Raw genomic sequence first — 17,014 nt, forward strand, 5'->3', positions numbered from 1 at the left:
CTTTTATATCAGTAGTTTGAGTTTATGTTTTAACATATATAAAAATCTATAGTCTTTTAATATTAGTATGGGTATATACAACTAAAATAAAAGTATAGATTTTAGGTTTTTATTGTTGTTGGGCAATAATTCTACGATGAGGCTACAGCTTTCTTAGGTGTAGGTTTGCCTTCCTTGAAACCATTGCGGAAACGCCTTCTGACAATCTTGAGGTGACGCATGCGGCCGGTGCCAGTGGTCTTCCTGCGCTTAGCCTTAACTGACCAGTGGTCTGGAAATATACAAATAAAACATTTTAAATCATATATTTAACAAAGAAAAATTTTCCTACATATTTGGCCTATAAATGATGTATATGTAAGGATGATGTTAGATATTGGTGTAAATTGTGTAAAAATCATGTACACATGAGAATCGCCAATATTTAGTATGCTTTACCTACATTTTACAAGAACACAAACATTAAGTAAGCATCCTCAATCAGTGTAGGAATAATAGTAGAGTTTGGTGTATTTCAAAGTACATACAAAAATAAATTATTGTAGATTTTGCTTATTCAGGATCATCTTAATTGAGTAAATATACAGATTTACTTAATGCTATAAGAGGCTTACTAACAATTTTATGAGCAGATTTTTTAGGCTTTGAAATAAAATAAAATAATAATAATTATTACTATTATAAAATGAATCTAGAACTATCTAGATATTTGCCCAGACCGAATTCTTAGATATTTGAATGAATAAAATGCCATGATGTTGAGCATTGGATGATGTTTATTTTAACACAAATGTTTTTTTCAAGAAAAAAACATAATGTAATTACGGTTGAGAAGGTTATCAAATTACTTTTATTGTTAGTATTGAAACTAACCAACCTTAAACTGTCATAAACAAATATTTTTATTTAGTTTATCAGGTCTTTTACAACTTGGCACTATAGCCACATAAATTTTGTTTTGACATAAAATTATGAGGCAATTAACTAAAATACTTATACATATTACTGACAAATATAACCTATAGAACTCGAACAGCACACACTAAATGAACATAATAAAGTGGTAATACTTACAAGAACGGAGTTTCGCAGCCGGATAACCACACTGTGCACATTTTGATTTTTGAATGTGATACGAGGATCTACCGCATCTTCTGCATAATGTGTGGGTCTTATTACGCCGCTTACCAAAACTTGAGGTACCCTTCGTCTGAAATTGGGAAAAGGTTATTTCACATCACTTTTGTCACAAATACTTGTTTAGTACAACAAATGTATAGAGCTGGAATTTAATTCCAACATAATTTTTAATAATAGTTTATTACAACTTTAGATGAAAATTGATTTATAAATATTTAGAATTAACCGTACCATTTTGTCAGAGTTTGACAATGAAAGAGACCAAAGATAACAAAGCACTCAAATCGATGTTGCCATTTGGTTTTTTTCGTGTGTCACAGATAAGAAAATATACTTTCAGACCAAAGCTATTTTATGTAAATGTCTTAAAATATGTAATTGATTTTCTAACTGTGCCGCCCATAATCTGCCACACTGCTGACCTGCGTGCCTATATTTTTTAACGTTCTTGGGATATTAGACAGGTCAACTCGTATTATGTGCCAAGAAAAATCTGAAATTAACAAAAATACGAAAATCTTGAACTAAGACACAATATTTTATACTGTGTCTGTGCTATAATCATTTTCTGTTCTGGCGAGTAAATTTAACAAATTGTCTATGTAAAATTTATTTGTCAAGGCGAGGTTTATTTATTCCCCGTTTCGTACCATATCTCTTACAATATTATTTTTTCTTTGCAAGTAACTGGATCGAACTAAAACTGTTCGCATAAGAGAAAAGCACTTTTGTTATTGGGAAAGTAATCAAAGGTAAGAAAATATTTTGTACAAGAATCACTTGGCTTCCCCACCAAGAGACAAATAATCAATTACAATTTGCTCGAAATTAGTCAAAACAGCTTAACTCGGATATGCAAAATAGGTTTAGATTAAAACAATTACTGTACGCAGGCCAAATATTAATGGCGTACTTATATCGAGCCAACGTTTAACATTTTACCATAAACCGCATCTTTTGACAACTGTGCCTCGGCCTGCAAGTAAGAATTAAATAAAGTTTTAGTATTTCGACCCTCTATCTCCTTAGTCCTAAAAGTATGTAAAATGACAATTTGTCTATTTTAGATTAAACTGAACAATGGATTTATTAAATAGTATGAAAAATTTAACCATCAAACATACACAAAATGATGGTGACCAACAATTTTTTAAGTCCATATCAGCAGATATTGACGATGTTGCCACAGAAATTGTTTTGGCTGAATATGTTGAAAAGATTTTACTTATTGTGTCTCAATATCAAAAAATAGGCAGTATGCTAATGATACAAAAAGACCAAGTTCATAGTCCTCTAGGTACAGATGACATTTATACAACAAAAGTAATTTTTGGTGCCACAGGGGAAGATCAACTTGTAGCAGCAAGATACTTAGCTGAGGCCATCAAAATCACAAAACCACTCTGTATATTCATAAATCTGAAATCTTATGACATTGAAACTGTAAAAGCTTGCAAAGATATCATTTTGGATTTGAAGAAAGAGGAAAAGTAAAATAATGGAAGTAGCAACAACTAATACATTCAAAACTGTAAATAAGTTATATGGTCAACTTGTAATAGGACCTCCGGGTGCAGGAAAGACAACATATTGTGACAAAATGGCTCATTTGCTAAAGAAATTAGGAAGAAGAATCATTATTATTAATTTAGATCCTGCCAATGAAACTATGTCCTACAAAGCTGATATCGACATCAGACAACTAATAGCCCTTGACGAAGTTATGGTTCATTATAGTCTTGGTCCGAATGGAGCATTATTATACTGTTTGCAGTATTTAGAGAAAAATATTGACTGGTTATTAAACCAAATGAAAGGTGACCATGGTACAAATTTTATCTTTGACTTACCTGGTCAAGTGGAGCTCTATTGCCATCATGATGTGGTAAACAATATTTTCTCCAAGTTGATTGAAAAAGCAAATTTACAATTATGTGTAGTTCATCTTGTTGACTCACATCATTGTTCTGATGCTGGTAAATTCATTTCTGCATTGATGCTATCACTTTCCGCCATGTTAAAGATTGCTCTGCCACATGTTAATTTATTAACAAAAGTTGATATATTGAAAAAACATATGGACAAACTTGAATTTGGCATAGATTTCTACACTGATGTTTTGGATTTAAATTATCTGTTGGATAGTTTGGATGGTGATAGGTTTACTGCAAAATATAAGAAACTGAATGCGGCTCTTGTGTCTATTATTGAAGATTACAGTTTAGTATCATTTCAACTGGTGAATATATTCAATGAAGATAGTTTGATGTCTGTTAAAAAATTAGTGGATAAGACTAATGGATTTGTGTTTAAAGCAGAAGAGGGTAGACACATAAATAGTATGTTAGCTTGTGCTATGGGTGTCAATGAACCTGAAGATATGAATACCTTGTAATAAATATTAAATCTGCAGTTTGTTTTCATTTTTCTATCCTCTTAACCTCTTAGCGGTCTGTAGAAGTAGTTTTAAATTAAATCTGGATACTATTAAAATGTTATGTAAGAACAGAAAACAATTAAAGGTTTCATGGAATGCAGCCTGTTCATTCCTGTTCAAATGAGGTTGCAAAATAATTCTTAAGGATTTTTTATTTCAAAAAACTGTAAGCCATGTCCAAGGGAAAATGTTGATGTATTTTAACCATCATTTATTTGATTATATATCTACTACATATGGCACTTACTAAAACATGTAGCAATGAAGTGAACTACAGTACTCTATGTCATGTTTTAAGAAATTGAAATAGATGTATGGGCGTTGCCAGGAACACAGCTCCGACCCCTCCCTACTGGAATGTCGAAAATTTGAACATATTTTTCCTGGAGTGGCCTACTATTCCTGGAGACCCATATAGATAACATTCATGTCAGTTACACCAGACCACATGTTGAAAAGCATAATTTGCAACAAAAAGTCAAGTTTAAGGCCAGGGATATGATTGATTTTATTATTAGTCGCCATTTATTAACGGTCTTCTTCCCCCTCCACCTCCATAAATAGATGGAGATCATAATACTATCTCTTAAAATGTTTACTCTTCATTTCAGATGTCCAAAAATAAACAGGTTGAATACAAGAATCTTCTTGAAACTGAAGCAAAGATTGATAAACTGCTCCAAGACAGTTGTAAATCACACGAGGTCCGTTTCCTACACGAATATAACAACATAAAGGACGCGGCGCAAATAATCATCGGCCACGTCGCCAATATAGAGGGGACGTCAGTCACGGAGATACACAAGCGACTAAATCTTACTGAATAAAAGACAATTGAAATGATGGAACGTTTATTTGAAGACAAATACAACTCTTTACAATTTAAAATTCATCCAATATTTTTTGTGTCCATAAACTAAAACAGTGATGAACATTTTTTAAAACTTTATTTTCACATTGCAGGTTTTATGTACTTAAGTTATAAGTGTTTTCAAAAAGCCACAGTTCCATGTTTGCTACTTCAATTACGAAAAATGTTTATGTATTACATGAGAAATATTCTAATATATTTTATTTTGACAATATTGAGTGACCATAGTCAGCAAACAAGTTTATAAAATGGATTAAAAAGGGTATTATACTGTTGAATACTCTAAAACTATATTGAATAATGGGTTTAAGACAATAAAAATAAAAACTACATCCTTCTCGGAATCACCACTAATGCGTAACATTTTAAAATGTGTTAAAAGTTAAAATTAAGCAGCACAAAATTCGGCTGATTGTCATGAAAGGCATCTCAACAAACTCCCATATAGGGGAGTGCGGTCCACGCCGCGCCTTTCACTCATCGCCCCTAACACGATATTATCGCCCATGTAATATTACCAAAACCTCTAAACATGTTTAAATTGTTGTTACACATAATTCTTAAACAAATCAAAATATATTGACGTTAAAATTCTAGACGCTACATATTGTTTATTAATAAGCAAGCAATATTATATAATTGTTTATATAAATGTTGTCGCGTGCGACAGTTAGCTAAGTTTGCAATAGAGTGGCGGCCTCGCGTCGCTCGCGTCACCCGCGCATCAGCCCCGAGGCACGAGCGACGGCCCAGATGCGTTACCTTTATATCCGTCGGCAAACATCCTCAAACACGGATCATATACATTAGTTTACCACAGTCCCCTTTACATATTATTGTTATATTTACGACAAACTACGAGGGACACTTCAACGTTAAGAATTAGGGATTACTTCATGCAATGTTGTATATAAAAGTCCATTAACAAGTATTATGGTCCGTGCTTGTAACGACTGGGCGGTCGTTAAGTATGTTTGCTCGATAAGTTGTAATCGTGTTTCAATTATCAAAATCTTATATTGTGGCAACAAATATGTTATTAACAAGTATGTTATTGTGGCAACATATTTCGTCTATGTACCAGCCAGGGTTTAAGCGTTCAAATTGTAAAGTCTTCATAGTTCCATGGTTGCAGGTGCCGAAGGCTTAGTTTGTCATTAGATAACGTTTGCAAAACGTATTCGAAATGGAATGTAACTGTAATGTATGCTGATCTTGTCAACAGCTTTACCATCCATCGAGTATCAGACCGACACTTGTGTCTCACAATATTCATCTTAGTCATTCCAGCTAAATTTAAGTATAACAATATAACAAATATACAAAAATACATAAAAAGTGAAGAACATTCACAATACTGGATCTCCCAAAATGCGTATAAATATATCACTAACAAATCTAACTTCACTATCGAAATAATACCCTATAGGATGCGGAGAAGGCAGTACGTGAATGTTCTTTCGACTTCATTAAAGGTCTATCGTTAGACTTAAATCTATGAGTTTCAGACTCGTTTCAGGGCAGTCCCAGACTAATTTTCAAAAGCACCAACCGACATTCAATAAATGCAATTTCTATACAAAAATTTCAGCCTTCCCACCGTTCCTATAACGCTTCGTTCCAAACGTATACCTACTAAAATACTTCAAAAATATGCTTCAGCCAGGTATACATTGTTACAAACATCTCAATGAACCGAGAACTACCACACAAAGCGGACCATGCACATTACAACTATATAACATTCCGATAACAGTCTTAGCTAAGCTAAATCACTTCCCTTCCGCTTTGTGTGGCAGCGGTACAGACAACAAACAGAACAAATTTCAAGACCTCCATACTCTTTCAATAATGCCTAAACATACATCAAGAATTCCTAAAAACAAGTCTGAACAGGATTGGTTTAATCAATCAAATCGAGATCAAAATAAAACGAACCAGTCGCCTTCCTCAGCCTCAGTTCATGCAAACAGATTTCATTGACCAAACCAAACTTAGAATAAAACAATGCATTTGGTAAATTGTAAATATACTATGTGTAAATAAATAATGCCGACTCAGTACTTCATATGCTAAACTAAACATATTATTTACTAAGTCATCTCACTTTTCAATTAAACGTGACTTAACGTGTTAGCTCATTAAATATATATTTTCTAATTATCACTTGTCAAGTAATGGATGTTGAGGTCCTATCCTTATAAAAGATAAAAATTGTACTACCCTCAAACGGTAGAGTTTTTGTCTTTGAACACTGCCATTTGCAGTAAATCCCATAATAAAATTGGAACATTTGCACTAAGCAGTATTCAAAGACGTTTGTCGTAATAGGTTGCGGCATTATAATGCAAGTCCAATGTCACTTATCAATATTATATTTAATTGAACACTTGATGTGACAATTCAATTAATATAAAATCAGTCTCAATGTCGGGAAGTCTTTAGATGTTGAGGCACGCATTTGTCACCTTACAGATAACAACACAATCTTACAAGCGACAGATTGTTTGCTTTCTGTTTACAAATTTATTTATTATGCAACTGTATACTTTACGTGCTAATATAAACTTACGTAGATGTTAGCGTTCTACCACATAACGTTAACAGTTAGTAAATGTTACATTGTCAGTTAAAATGTCTTTTTTAAAATATAAAGAAAAAAAATATAACCATTTGCATCAAAAACGTAGATGCATGTAAATGCTTTACCATTTAACAAAATAAAAGCGAACGAGCTGTTTAAAGTAACTAAAAACAAAGAAAAATGAGAAGAAAAATAACAAAAACAAGATAAAGTTACCTTTGGGTTAGGTTAATGTTTTAGTTAGGTTCAGGCGCGTCTCCCTGCCCCATGTGCTCCTTCTCCGCGTTATGGCAAACCTCCACCGCCTACAAATAAATTATAACAATCAGTATATAAATTTGTTTATGGCCTTTATTATGACACCATAATGCAGTATCAACTTCACTCTAAATCCTTTGAATTACCGACAACCAGTCATTCTCTAGATTTTTTTCTGTCATCAGCAGGATGTCACAACGACCCATTCCCAGTTTTAAAATAACTAGTAATAGAGAAGACAACAAAAGGTTTCTGTTTACGTTTGTAGTAAATTTACTAACAAAATGATCAATAGTTTTTTAATATAACTAAATATTGAAACATAGCCTATTTCAAAATCATTATAAATGGTTTCTGTAATCTATGATCAACATTTAATGGAATATGAAAATTATGCAACTCAGCTCTCGATGTCCTCGTGTCATCACAACATGGCGCACTTCAATATTCAAAATATGAAATGCACATCAAAACGAAATGAATCCAAATATTTGACATATGTATGTAATTTAATTACCTAAACAAAGCAAGATAAGCATGCTGTGTTGACCGGAGTACAGAAATATTTATCCGTTATCCTAATTTGCGACAAACGCGACGATTAAATATCAAGTGATATGTGTTCAGTGTGACGCGTGTGTTCAGCGTGACGCGTGTGTTCAGCGTGACGCGTGTGTTCAGTGTGACGCGTGTGTTCAGTGTGACGCGTGTGTTCAGTGTGACGCGTGTGTTCAGTGTGACGCGTGTGTTCAGTGTGACGCGCGTGTTCAGTGTGTTGCGCGTGTTCAGTGTGTCGCGCGTGTTCAGTGTGACGCGTGTGTTCAGTGTGACGCGTTTGTTCAGTGTGACGCGTGTGTTCAGTGTGACGCGTTTGTTCAGTGTGACGCGTATGTCGCGTTAAGACAAGGGCAGGGAGTCAAGAGGCAGTCACCTTGTTCTTGTCAAGCGGTCCATTGGCCTCGAGAGATTGAGCTACATCGTTCTTCTGACCGGTGCCCTTCTTTTTCCCTTTTCCTACATTCTTTTTAATATTTTTACCAGATTTTGCTTTCTGAGCTTGAGATCCTGCATAATTATAATCGTTAGGTGAATTGTTAGTATAATTAAATGAATAATTTTTGTGCGTTAAATAAATATAAACCTTCTGGTTCATCTGGAACGACGTTGTCCTCGTGCGGGCTGCCGTCGTCCCCCTGGGCGATGTCTTCCGGTCGAACGGTTTTTCTAAATATAATATAAAATATAACTATGAAATATATGGAAGTTACGATATTGAAATTAAATAATATGAAATGAAATATGCTTACCCATTGACAGTGATGGTGGCTGGTCGCAGGGGCTCGTCGTGTTCGCGTCGCGTGCGTCGTGCGCCTCGCGTGGCGCCGCGCGCCCCGCGGCCCCCGCGCCCTCCGCGCCCTCCCAGGCCGCGCGCACCGCCCGCGCCGCGCCACCCGCGTCCGCCGTACGCGTTGCGCGGCGGCGGCGTGTACCCCACATAGCTCACCTGCTAACATACCACACACTACTTATTAACAAAGCGAAAAACACTAGGTACTACTATATACACTAGGTAGCATAAAAATGCGCAGACTTAAATAATACTCATACTAAACTACTAAATGGTTAACTGATCTAAATGAAATTTGGCACAGATGTATGTATACATAGTCTAGCTATTTTATTTTCATTTTAAATCGCGCGAAAAAAGCCGCGGGCAAATGCCAGTTGTACATAATTGTATGCTAAAAATTGCTATTTCATTTAAAGTTTCAAGAAGTATGTAGTTTGTAGATTGCATGGTCTGTGAACAATAGACCTTGATCTTGAGTGCTTGAGTTAAGTAAAGTTGACCACCCCTGCGCTATACTATCTAGTCTAGTTTGCTATTTAAAAGTTTATATGTCATTATTTTTATTGATTGGCGACAGAATAATGCTACTTCAGAGTAGTAGACTGCGAAAAAAGTATAAAGGCAGTGAGTACCTGTGGGTATCTCTGCGTGCGCGAGGGGTAGCTGCCGCCGCCCCACTGTCCGACGACGACGCCGGCTATCTCGAGGCGTGCGCCGGCGCCGCGGCCGCGGCCGCGCCCCCAGCCGCCCAGCTGGCCGCCCAGCGAGCCGCCCAGCGCGCCGCCCACCACGCCCGCCACCAGCGGCAGCGGCGGCAGCGCGAACTCCACCTCCAGGCCCTCCAGTATCGCCTTGCGCATTCTCTCCACCTGTACCACATTCTTACATTGTAAAAATATATCTAGGTAGACGAAGAGTAGTTCTAAAATTTAATATATGAAGAACAAACTTAAATTTCATGCGGTCGGTTGCTTTTTTTTTCTTATATCACAAGGTGGCAAACAGCCAGCGGCTGCCTGAGTCTACCATAAAAACAAAGCGATCGCTGGTCATAAATATCCACAACTGCAGATGCATTGCATGCATGTTGCAATTTCCCTTTTCGCCCGTTGCTCATAAAAAATGGGTGAGAAGAGAAGAGACTGAAATTTGGCCTCGGACACATATACTCATTACACGAAACGCGAAATGACTTCCTCTAAACGCTTCTGTATAGTCGTGGTATTGCACCGAGCGAGCCGGCTTATTCGTGCGTAGTTGTCTGTGTAATAAAGTGGTGAGTCGCCAGCGTTACCTTGACGACGGTGTCGAGGTGGTTGTCGCAGAGCTGCGCGAGGTGCTTGCAGTGCGCGGCGCGGTGCAGGTTGCGCTGCAGCAGCTTGCCGTCGAAGTAGAGCCAGGGCGCGGCCACCAGCCAGGGCACGGGCGCGCCGCACGCGTCGTTGGCCAGCAGCGCCGCCTCCGCGCCCGCCATCACCAGCGCGCTCAGCTGCACGCCGCGCCCGCTTATGCCGTTCACCTGACAACCGAACACATTACTACCTGTAAACCAGCGGAATTCATATAGAACTACATTACTACCCTATTGTTCTACCAGACTATGTCATCTACCTCAATTTCATCGACATCCGTTCCGAAGGCTATAAACTCTAACGTCCATCCAATCAAATTTACACATTCTAAATATTAGTTTTATTATTGAAAAAAATCAAAGTAATTTGCACAGATAAAGTATAAAAATAAAACGTACTGTCATTTCTTGCAAATGGAGAGCATTCATGAGATCATTTGAGAAAGCTGTTGCCAAGAATGCATCCAGTTCCTGGCGACGCAGAATTTGTATCTGGGAGGTCATGATGAACCTAAAAATATTAAGCAGACGTTAGTATAAGAACTATTAGAGTGTAGGATTAGTGATGGAGACACAAGTTACCTTAAGACAGTAGCTAATATCAATAAATGTTGCGGCACATAGGATGTGTTCAACATCAACGGAGTATCGGAGCGCATGCAGGACAGGAAGGCGCGCATGCGGCGACATTTGTCATCTTGAGCGGTTCTGTGAACAATTATTTAAAATTAACTCTATTTCTATATGAAATGTCAATGAATATAAGTTATTTTTTTATTTGCTAAGGGTCCAGGTGCCGCCAGCTGTATGTTTTTTTTTTATATCATAAGGTGGCAAATGAGCAATTGGTAACCTAAATCCGCTAAACTTGCGAAGTGACCGCTGCCCATAGACATCCGTAATAGCGGATTCGTTGCCTACCCTTACTCGATGAAAGAGGAGCACATAAAGAGGATATTTCCTCTTCCTATGCGTCTCTACCGTCAAATTCACGTTCAGGATGAAAACATCCTTTACTTATCAGGAAAAGGGACTAAAGTTCGGCCACCAGCACCACACTAATCAGACTACGGGAAATTTCTCCCACTTGACGGCTGTCTTTTGTCTGGTTGTGGTATTACTGGGGGCGAGTCAACCCATTCGTGCGAATATGGTAAAGCGGGCTCTACCAGTGTGTCGCTCACCCGAACCAGAGGCGCTGCACGGTGGGCACGGGCCAGTCGAGGATGACGCCGGGCACCAGCTCGGCCGCCTTGCCGGGGTTCACGCGCGAGTAGATCCACTCCGACACCTGCACCTGGCACGGCTTCTCGTTGCACGCAGCGCTCGTCGATCCCTCCTCTGACGTCATTACAATTGTAATTAGATTTCGCCCGCAACATAGTACGTGCGTAAATTAAAAAAACCAAAACTTATTAAGTAGCCTATGTAATCTTTTAATTTTCTAAACATTTCATCTAGATCCATTGAACCACTTAGGAATCTCCTAACATCCATACATCTATCCAATACTACTTTCAGGTTTTTAATATTAGTAAAATTATTATGTGCAGATATATTAGTCATATGCAAAAGCTGCTCTCTCAAAATGACTCTCCTGTCTATTATATGTTATCGGTGTTACAGAGCTATCTGCTTTGTACTGTCAGTTGACGCATGTCATCATGAGACCATAGGTAAAGCTTTTGCACACGGAAAACATTGGTCATTATTCTCATAGAAAAACAGCACATTTTTCTCTACTGAAAACACTTTCATAAAATTAACAACCTTTTTAACAATTAACACTTCACATATTTTTAACAACTTTTGGAAAAGCTGCCTATAGGATATTCGTGATCTTACCTCTAGCTTTCTGCGCCATGAAGCGATGATGGTGCATGTTGTAGAGGATGGCGTACACGTTCTGTCTGATGGGTCTGAAGAAGTGGTGTATGGAGGGTATCTCGCGGTGGTTGTCGTCCTCCATGAGCACGGGCAGCGTGATCTGCCTGTGAGTGAGCACGCACAGCATCTGCGGGTGCATGAGGCCGCGCGCGTGTCTCTCCGCGCACGTGCGCAGTACCTCAGCGGGCGCGGCGGGGCAGTTGTCCTCGCTCTGCATCACTCTGCCGCTCGTCGCCTGCAACAAATACGTTTTTAAGCTTTCTTCTGCACACTATCCGCGGCGAATTAAAAATAACTCATTGTCAGATCCGTCAGCACATTTAACAACTTAATATACGGATATTGAATTTAATTTGCGCCTGAATATAATGAAAAACGTATCAGATCCGTTAAGCCGTTTATCCCAATCCCATCGATAAAACTACTGTTAAAATAATAAAAAAAGGGCAGCTAAATCTGTTTGTTCAGTAAAGTTTTATTACACTAAACAACACTAAAAAACTATTTATAAATGTGAACAATGTGCTTGCATCTCCAGTTATTCCCAACCGTCACTCCGCTCTGTCTCCACATGGAGACAAATGAGAATAAAAAGTTTCATTTGTCCCACCTTTTAAGCGAAAGAATGGTTGGAACTTATTTGATTTCATAATGGTTCCATCTGTCACCTTATTGGTACTAGTGGGACGGATGCAACTTTTTATTCTCACGTGGGGACAGAGCGGAGTGACGGATGGGAATGTTCCGCAACTCCTTGGTACAAGAGAGTCGCATTACAAGAAATACCTTTGGCTCTGTAGCCGCACTTTGCTGACCTATGCAAAATTTAGTTTTTATTATATTAGTATGAAAGGTAATTGTTTGCATTATATTCTAGAGTTTTGTGCATTTCATTTAATGGAAAATACTGTTATTAAAAAAAATAAAGAAATAGGTGTTAGTTATGTTTGTCCGGGCAGCATAGCATAACATACATGTGGCTTAACTTCCTCTGAAAAGTAAAAGTAATAAAAACAATACCTTAAATAATGAACTAGGAAAATTTTTACTTAGTTAATAGGATATGTTAGATTTGCAAAGTACATAAAACAGTGGAAATAAAGATATAAAATCACACCTCCTTGGATGGGGCCTGATCATTTCTGTCGCCGGGCTTAGCGGGCTGTTGCTTGGATGTTCCGTCACCATCAAGTGTCATGGAAGCCATACCATGGCTGACATCATTGCTCTCCTCCATACTAAAGTCGGCATTTATTGAAGCATTGGCAGTTGCCAGTTTGTAATCTTCCAAGCCTTTTTGCTGTAATTTATTGAGGTTCTCTTGTTTCAACCATTCAAGTGCTTTCGTAAATAATAAACAAATTCAAAGCAAATAAAAGTGTAAACACGAAAATAAAGAATTTAAAAAAATGATGTTAATACTAATAATTGAATACTAAAGATAGATAGCAATACCAGAAAAGAATATACAAAATAACGATTTTATGGTGACTTCTCTTTTTAACTAATAACATACAAAAAAAGATATTTACAATATTTAATCATTATATTACAATATTATGTATTAATTTCATACAATTCAATAATTTCCCAATAAATACATACATTTACTTATGTGATTCTATTAAATAATATTGAAAAAAAAAATATATAAAAAAATTAAAAAGATGTTAGAAAAATGTGCACTCGGCTAAAACATAATTTGAATAATTTAGTTGATGGTTCATGCATTATATGCTTTGCCAATGGATGCCAATGGTTATGGTAAAAGGCGTGGATGACTATAGCAATGTTGCGTTTATAATAATAGTAATAATTGTAAAAACCTCATGCTCCGATGTCTCTGAGGCAAGGCGGGTGGTGTCCATATCACCAGATGTTGACGGAGGGCTCATCTCTGGCTTATTTTTCTTGTTAGTTTTAGGACGACGACCTACAAATATAGATAAAAATTACAACATTAAACATCTGAATTTAAAGTCCTTTGTTTTAACAAAGCTTTTTCAGATGAGAAGAGGGCAACTTCGCATGATTTTTAATTACTTTTTCGTCGTTTTTCAATAACTTCCAATACATTAACATATATGCAATATCATGGTAACTTATTTTCTGAGCTTACCTTAAAAATATTTCAACATTTAATTACTAATCAATAAGTTAGTGCTCACCAGAAGCAGTTCTATATTTTAAGAAACCATCTTTAGTTCCATTGAGATAATACTGAACAGCCTGTTTCAGTTTAGCAGCACGGAGATCGTTGAGATCACCAAATATTTCAATACAGGCTGCATCTACATCTGCTGAAGGTAATTCCCGAACAAACTGACAAATGGCTTTGATAAGAGTTTCCGGTGGAACTTGTTGCTGTAAGTAAAGATAGAGCTTTAAACTTAGACTATTGTTATTAATATTAAACTAAAATTTACAATGACTACAAATATAACTTGTTAAGAACAAAATGTTTTAATAACAGTGGTAGATACTGTATTTATGTGACTAAATAAAAGAATTCAATATTATTATTGAACTTGTCTTACCTTCTTTTGCGAGATACCTAAACGTTTATAAAAATCTTGAAGGCTCTGTTCAGATAAAATTGTGCCTCCAAGTAAAGCTGCCATAAGACACAACCTGTCCTGCGGTACATCTAAAACCTTTGGCAACTCATGCACCATGTACTCTTTAGTTTCCAATGATGACTACAAATAGACAAAGAACATTAAAAAAATGAAGTGTTTTATATATAAAAATGACAAGCTAAACAACATTCACTCAGCAATTTTTACATTTATAGTATTACTAGCTTCTGCCCGCGACTTCGTCCATGTGTAAAAAAAGTAAGTAGCATATGTGTTCCTCTAGGCTATCCTCTACATGTATGCCACATTCAAGATCTGTTCACCCGTTTAGGCTACAAAGTCTACCAAACATCCATCCATCCATCTAAACTTTCACACTTATAATACTAGTAAGATTGTATGATAATATTAAACATACCCTATATGTAAGTTTCAACTGCGAGGAACTAAAATATCTTGGTGGTTGAAAAACTAAATATTCACCGGAACAACCTACAAGACCAGCGTAGGTTTTCTCTCTGCACAGACCGACAACCTCTTGGCAATGGTCATCTGAAGACACCATCTAGAGAAGAATATAAGCTTTAAAATACTCATATTAATGTAGCTAAGCATTACATTTGATTAATAGTGAAGAACAGCACTACAATAGAAATGAGTGTAGTCTAGTAGGTCTTATCATATTTTCAAGTTTAGTCATACAAAATTTTTTTTAAATCGAATTCCAGTAACTTTTTATGTTGATTTGATTTTAAATTAATAAATCTAGCATTAACCTGTAGCATGCATAGCAAGATGAAGAATACAATGTTCAAATACATAAAATGTACATATTTATACATGTGGAGGTAAATGGAAAATATTAGTATATATTTTATTGTAAAAATAACTCACAACAGGTATATTGAGATATCGCAGAGCAGTCCTAAGGCAGGAATGCAGCCCAGTCGGGGGCACCCACCAAACTTTAGGAGGAGGTGTTCCCTTTGTGACTATATGTCGCAATACCTGAAAACATAAGTTGATTTAAAATACAGCTATAAATTTTAAGGATAAATTATATAAAAACATTATCAAAAAGTAAATACTATATACAGATTAAGTAAAGATTTTGATATTTCATATTTGTAAATAACACATGAATTGAATAGAGTAAAAGAAAGGTTTATATGTATTCCAATAAACATATTTATTTAATACATATAAACCTTTCTTTTAATAATAAAAACTGCCAAGGCTTTTTCAAGTATTTTAAGATAAACTAAAGGTAATTTAATTTTGTTTACATCTGATAGGTAACAGTACTATAATGTAATATAAAATTGGATATTACATTTCAAAAAAGTAAACATACTAATACATACAGAGTTAACCCTCTGCCTATATGTGCTCTGTGTTTGGATCCATTGCTGTGGTACTGCTGGTGGTGTGGGATGAGATCCATTGAAACACACACACAAAGCCACTTGGTGTTCAGCAAGAGCCTGAGATAATGTTGTTAAAAACTGCACACATCTAGCCCACTGACCCCCGCAAGCCCAATCTAAAACAATAAAGTGTTTTTCACATTTTTACATTAAATTAAAATACGCGTCAATAATAATATATGACTTGTCACAACAGTAGATTCTAATAGCATACCTGAAAAGTACCCTCCGTAAAGACGATCCAGGCATCCTTCGGCGTCAAGAACTAATCGAAAACCACCAGCATGATTTCTAGCAATTCTAAATAAATCGACACCTACACCTTCATTTTCTAAAAATGTTTGTAGGTCTTGTATGCCCATGATTAAAGGAAAAATTCAATATCTAATAATTCGATCGAACACGTTCGTCTCGACTAATTGGTCTGAAATCAATGCAAAAACATTTATGATATTAAATTGTTCGAAAATAATCACGCTGGTAATATTACCGCAAGGTGATTGTAGTATTAAGAACTAAAAAGAATATACCGAAATGCAAAAAACATAGTAAAAAATAGACTATATAACCGGCACGTTTCTAAGAGGAAATTAGGGTACAGATCAAGTCCAACACATAGTTTGGTATGATGTGTAAAACTGTCTTGTTTTGATCTACCGATTTAGAAAATTTAGAGACTCACGAACCTCGATCCAAAAAACCATGCCAAGAGTAAATTACGGCAGCCGAAACTTGGAAACGGAAGCCATTTGTAATTTTGTAATTTTATGAACCTTCCTCGAAGTCAGCACAGATCTTACAAATTTTGAAGAGTAAAATTAGTTTAAAACTCGCAGAATGACACTGGCAAATTCTACCCAATTCTACCAATAAAAATAAATTCAGTTTGTTTTGGATGACGATATAATAAACCGTCGTTAATAATTGATTATGTAATCTAATCTAAAGTCTTAATCGTCCTTTTTGGGCTATTTTAGTTTGATTTTCTAATGTTGGATTGCTGAAGTTTCCATTTATTTCATCATTACCATTTCAATTTATTACCGATTCATTAGTGTTACGTTTAACTATGTTTCAACGGAGTAAAACTTAAATAACGTAGTTTGGAAACGCATTTTATGAAGTTAAT

At 36.3% G+C, this 17,014-nt stretch overlaps 3 protein-coding genes across 7 annotated transcripts; 1 reads left to right on the plus strand and 2 right to left on the minus strand.

Annotated features, from left to right (window-relative positions):
* Window positions 1-95: 95 nt before the first annotated feature.
* On the minus strand, window positions 96-1,471 carry LOC106105465 (60S ribosomal protein L37). The gene is made up of 3 exons (XM_013285781.1): window positions 1,372-1,471; window positions 1,075-1,210; window positions 96-271 (listed from the first exon to the last, which is right to left on the minus strand). The coding sequence occupies exons 1-3, from the start codon at window positions 1,372-1,374 to the stop codon at window positions 132-134; spliced, it is 279 nt and encodes a 92-aa protein (XP_013141235.1). The 5' UTR covers window positions 1,375-1,471; the 3' UTR covers window positions 96-131.
* A 260-nt stretch (window positions 1,472-1,731) lies between these two features.
* On the plus strand, window positions 1,732-3,552 carry LOC106105464 (GPN-loop GTPase 2). Of its 2 annotated transcripts, none has more exons than XM_013285779.1 (2): window positions 1,732-1,892; window positions 2,208-3,552. In XM_013285779.1, exon 2 carries the CDS (start codon window positions 2,639-2,641, stop codon window positions 3,533-3,535), a length of 897 nt encoding a protein of 298 aa, XP_013141233.1. In that variant the 5' UTR covers window positions 1,732-1,892; window positions 2,208-2,638; the 3' UTR covers window positions 3,536-3,552. The 2 variants fall into 2 exon arrangements, with proteins under 2 accessions (XP_013141233.1, XP_013141234.1); XM_013285780.1 differs by having other exon boundaries at window positions 2,483-3,552.
* An 859-nt stretch (window positions 3,553-4,411) lies between these two features.
* LOC106105463 (constitutive coactivator of PPAR-gamma-like protein 1) lies at window positions 4,412-16,682 on the minus strand. Of its 4 annotated transcripts, none has more exons than XM_013285776.1 (19): window positions 16,572-16,682; window positions 16,100-16,309; window positions 15,823-16,001; window positions 15,353-15,466; window positions 14,877-15,023; window positions 14,417-14,578; window positions 14,048-14,243; window positions 13,706-13,812; window positions 12,997-13,179; window positions 11,838-12,114; window positions 11,177-11,333; window positions 10,575-10,700; window positions 10,392-10,503; window positions 9,936-10,160; window positions 9,274-9,510; window positions 8,598-8,794; window positions 8,432-8,514; window positions 8,222-8,355; window positions 4,412-7,337 (listed from the first exon to the last, which is right to left on the minus strand). In XM_013285776.1, exons 2-19 carry the CDS (start codon window positions 16,245-16,247, stop codon window positions 7,269-7,271), a joined length of 2,853 nt encoding a protein of 950 aa, XP_013141230.1. In that variant the 5' UTR covers window positions 16,248-16,309; window positions 16,572-16,682; the 3' UTR covers window positions 4,412-7,268. The 4 variants fall into 4 exon arrangements, with proteins under 4 accessions (XP_013141230.1, XP_013141229.1, XP_013141232.1 ...); XM_013285775.1 differs by having other exon boundaries at window positions 8,598-8,797; XM_013285778.1 differs by lacking the exon at window positions 12,997-13,179 and having other exon boundaries at window positions 8,598-8,797.
* Window positions 16,683-17,014: the final 332 nt, after the last annotated feature.

The sequence above is a fragment of the Papilio polytes genome, unplaced genomic scaffold, assembly GCF_000836215.1.
Source record: "Papilio polytes unplaced genomic scaffold, Ppol_1.0 DF822845.1, whole genome shotgun sequence".
Classification (NCBI taxonomy): Eukaryota; Metazoa; Arthropoda; class Insecta; order Lepidoptera; family Papilionidae; genus Papilio; species Papilio polytes.

Excerpts from the sequence above, each read along its gene's own strand:
- LOC106105465 (XM_013285781.1), bottom strand. Across the intron at positions 272-1,074 it reads GGCTGCGAAACTCCGTTCTT|ACCACTGGTCAGTTAAGGCT; the intron begins GTAAGTATTACC and ends GTATATTTCCAG.
- LOC106105463 (XM_013285775.1), bottom strand. The coding sequence starts at position 16,247 with ATGGGCATACAAGACCTACAAACATTTTTAGAAAATGAAGGTGTAGGT. Across the intron at positions 13,813-14,047 it reads AAAATATAGAACTGCTTCTG|GTCGTCGTCCTAAAACTAAC; the intron begins GTGAGCACTAAC and ends CTATATTTGTAG. Across the intron at positions 13,180-13,705 it reads CAGAGACATCGGAGCATGAG|CAAAAAGGCTTGGAAGATTA; the intron begins GTTTTTACAATT and ends AATAAATTACAG.
- LOC106105464 (XM_013285779.1), top strand. The coding sequence starts at position 2,639 with ATGGAAGTAGCAACAACTAATACATTCAAAACTGTAAATAAGTTATAT.